This window comes from Pan paniscus, chromosome 15, assembly GCF_029289425.2.
Source record: "Pan paniscus chromosome 15, NHGRI_mPanPan1-v2.0_pri, whole genome shotgun sequence".
In the NCBI taxonomy this organism is placed as follows: domain Eukaryota; kingdom Metazoa; phylum Chordata; class Mammalia; order Primates; family Hominidae; genus Pan; species Pan paniscus.
In genome coordinates this window covers 14,503,442-14,507,155 of record NC_073264.2, presented here as the reverse complement: position 1 = coordinate 14,507,155, position 3,714 = coordinate 14,503,442, and the positions used below count along the sequence as shown (strand labels likewise).

Sequence of the window (3,714 nt, the reverse complement as noted above, 5' to 3'; positions counted from 1 at the left end):
GGGTAAATCTCATGTTAATTTTTCTTACAACAATAGCAGCAGCAATAACAACAAAAACAAAGAGTCACAAGGAAACTTTTAGAGGTGACAAACATGTCTATTGCCTTGATTGTGATGATGGTTTCACGGTTGTATGCATATGTCCAAACTCATCAAATTGCATATATTAAATATGTATAGTTTTTGTATATAACTTATACCTCAATAAAGCTGACTGTAAAAGAGAAATGAAAACTAGTTTCTTGTATCTTATCATACATTTACTATTTCTGTTGTTCTTCCTTTGTATTTGAAGTTGCAAATTTTCCTCTGGTATCCTTTCCCTTCAGCCTGAATAACTTCCTTTAGGACTTCGTTTATAGCAGGTCTGCTCACAATGAATTCTCTCAGTTTTCCTTTCGAGAATGTCTTTACTATAATTTCTTTGTGATATTTTTACTGGTATAGAATTCAGGGTTTCTAAAGTTATTTTTTTATTGGTGTTTTAAAAATGTAACGAGAGATAGATCACGCATTCCTACAGGTCACTGTAAGTACTTTGATGTTACTCTAAGAGAAATGGGAAGCTATTGCAAGGATTGGAGTAGATGAGTGACCTATCTATATTTGAAAGATCTCATTGGCTGCTGTATTAAGAATGTTCTGTAGGAGGACAAGCAGGGAAACCATTTGGAAGGCTACTACGGTAATTCATTGAGATGAGGGTGGCTTGACCAAAGAGATAGCAGTGGTCAAACTATGGGTCAATCTTTTAGTTAGGGCCAACTGAATTTCTTGATGGATTCAATGTGAATAGTGAAAGAAAAAATAAGAGTCAAAAATAACTCTGAGGCTATGGGCAGAGATTCTGAAAGAATGAGATGCTGTCGATTGAAAAACAAAAGGTAATAGAAGCAGCATGTTGGCAGTGAGAAGGAGAGGATCAGGAGTCCAGTACTGGTCACACTAATTTAAAATCTTGCACATGTACCCTAAAACTTAAAGTATAATAATAATAAAAAAACTTGACGGTCTTCAGTGTGGTATTTCCAAGCAGAAGGAGAATAGTCATAGAAGTCTGTCTCTTCTACGTCTTGTCTGATGTGACCCAGTAGTAAAAGAAGGAACGTGTTGAAGTCTCTGTTTCTTCTCTGGAGTCAAGCACTCCTCATGGCTCTGTTCTTCCACCTTTCTCACTTTCATCAAATGAGAGACCTTGCTACAAATAGGTCAGGCTGTGCCCTCGAGTTCCTGAAAACCTCAGTGTCACAGGAAGTTTGTGTTCAGCTCCTCCTGCAGTCCCAGGCACTGTGTCACCCACAGCACAGAAGTACTCAGCAGCATCGCTCACATGGGTTGATGGTTTCCTCAGGTAGAAGGAGGTTTCACTCTTCTTAAATTCAGCCTCAAAACCTTTGATGCCTTTAACCTGGGTGGCCTCTGTTAGGTCTTTGAGGAGAAGCTGGAGGCTTTGGCTAGAGTATTGGACATACCAGAAGAGAGAAGGAACTCCACTATAGGAATAGTTGCACTTCAGTTCCAGAGGGGCTTCTTCAGAGACAGTAATGTGGCCATCAAGCTGGGTCACCGACTGGGCTCTGGTTCCTCCTGCAACATCAACACTCTGTTATTGAGACCAGAACAGATCTACCTGTAATGAGACAGAGTCTCTATTTAGATTCCGATTGGAACAATGTTCCTTGTATGGAGACGGGAGCAGGGAAACAATATTATTATACTTACTCAGTGTGAAGAACATTCCAAGCAGCAGAATGACCACTAAGAGCATGGCTAGGCAGTGAGGAAGCTGAGAGCTCTATTCTAGAAGATCTCCTGAGTGGGAAGGAATGTGCCAGAGGATGGTGAGCCCTTATAATGAGGAAAATCTAGGATTCAAGAGTTCCCTGCTTAGGTAAGGCCTAGAGACCACTAGTAAGAGCTGCTCTCTTGACAACAACCACTCTGGTGTTGATCCTACTCAGAATGTGCGCCTCAGTGAGCTGTGAGATAAAGCCGCTCAGGAAGGACACAACTCTTCTTAGCAGAGACATTTCCGGTCTGTGAGACATTGCCCCCTGGAGGTCAAATGTGGAAACACACTGAGTCTTTTGGGTTTGGGCTCCATTTCCTTGGTTTGAATTTCTTAGCAGAATAATCTGATGACAGTGTTTTCAGGGGTCTGCTTATGAGGAAGCTATTTTAATCTTATAAAGTAAATAATATTATTTAATCCTATGAAGTAAATACTATTATCATCGTCATTTTATAAACGGGGAAACTAAAGCATGGAAGAAAAGATTCAATTTGTCCAAGTCATAGTAAGTGATAGTGATGTAGGTGATCCCCAAAACCAGCCCAGCAGGTTTCCTGGCTTCACACAGGAAAGAATTCATGAGTGAGCTGACAGAGCAAAGTGAAGGCAAGTGTATTGGAGCTACAGAGTACAGGAAAGTGGTTGCTCCATAGACAGAGTAATAGCAGCAGCAGTTACAGCCCTTGTGGATTGTTGGCTAGCTATATATATGGCTATTTTTTGATTATATTCTAAATAATAAATAAGTTCATGAATTACCTGGAAAAGGAACCCTAAACTGAGGGTTCCTCCCCTTTTAAGCCATATAAGGTAACTTCTGGGGATTGTCATGGCATTTGTAAACTGTCATGGTGGTGGTGGGAGTTTCACTTAGCATGCAAATGTATTATAATTAGTGTATAATGAGCAGTGGGGCCAATCAGAGGTCACTTTCATCTCCATCTTGGTTTTAGCTGGTTTTGGCCACTCTCTTTGCTGCATTCTGTTTTGATCAGCTCCTGTTTTGTTCAGCAGGGTCTTGTGACCAGTGCTCAGAAAACAAGTCTGGCTGATCTGCTATCTCAACAGAATTGGAGTTTGTCTCATCAATATGATTTAATAATCCACATTATTGACCACTGATAACTATTGCACATTTTACACTATAGCCCTTTACAGTAGATCTTATCTATACTGAACAGACGGGAAATCAAGTCCTTATGAAGTTAAATAATTTGTCCAAGGACATGCAAGGATTAGAATCCAATTCTTTTCCACTGCAAGCTCAGTTCCTTGCCCACTATGTTATCTGTGACGTAGTACTACCCTATAAGACTAGATGCAATTTTACCAAGACAAATGCTTAGAGCAAAATTTAGAAGAGAATAGGGACTTAAAAAAATGCTCAAGGAACCCAAACACTGACGGGATAGATAATGGAAAAAGTACTAAAGAAACCTTGAAGCTGGGCGTGGTGGCTCACACCTGTAATTCCAGCCCTTTGGGAGGCTGAGGCGGGAAGATCATCTGAGGCCAGGAAGTCAAGACCAGCCTGGTCAACATGGTGAAATCCCATCTCTACTAAAAATACAAATAATTAGCTGGGCATGGTGGCTTGTGCCTATAGTCCCAGTTACTTGGGAGGCTGGGATATGAGAATCGCTTGAATCTGGGAGGCGGAGGTTGTAGTGAGCCAACATTGTGCCACTGCACTCCAGCCTGGGTGACAGAGTGAGACTCCATCTCAGAAAAAAAAAAAGAAAAAGAAAAGGAAACCTCAAAGGGTATCCAGGGAGGTAAGTGGCAAATCAGAAATGGCTGGATTTCTAAAAGAGAAGGAAAAGGAATTCTAAAAAGAAATGAATGGCTAACAGAGTGAGTGGTAAATAAATGTCTATAAGATGATAACTTTTCAATGTCTGTTGATTTTTTATTGATGCGTA

General features: G+C 40.5%; 1 gene segment (V, D, J or C); it reads right to left on the bottom strand.

Annotated features, from left to right (window-relative positions):
- Positions 1–1,198: 1,198 nt before the first annotated feature.
- On the bottom strand, positions 1,199–1,768 carry LOC129393862 (T cell receptor alpha variable 8-2-like). The segment is given in 2 exon segments: positions 1,199–1,587; positions 1,723–1,768. Coding segments are annotated over 2 exon segments (435 nt in total).
- Positions 1,769–3,714: the final 1,946 nt, after the last annotated feature.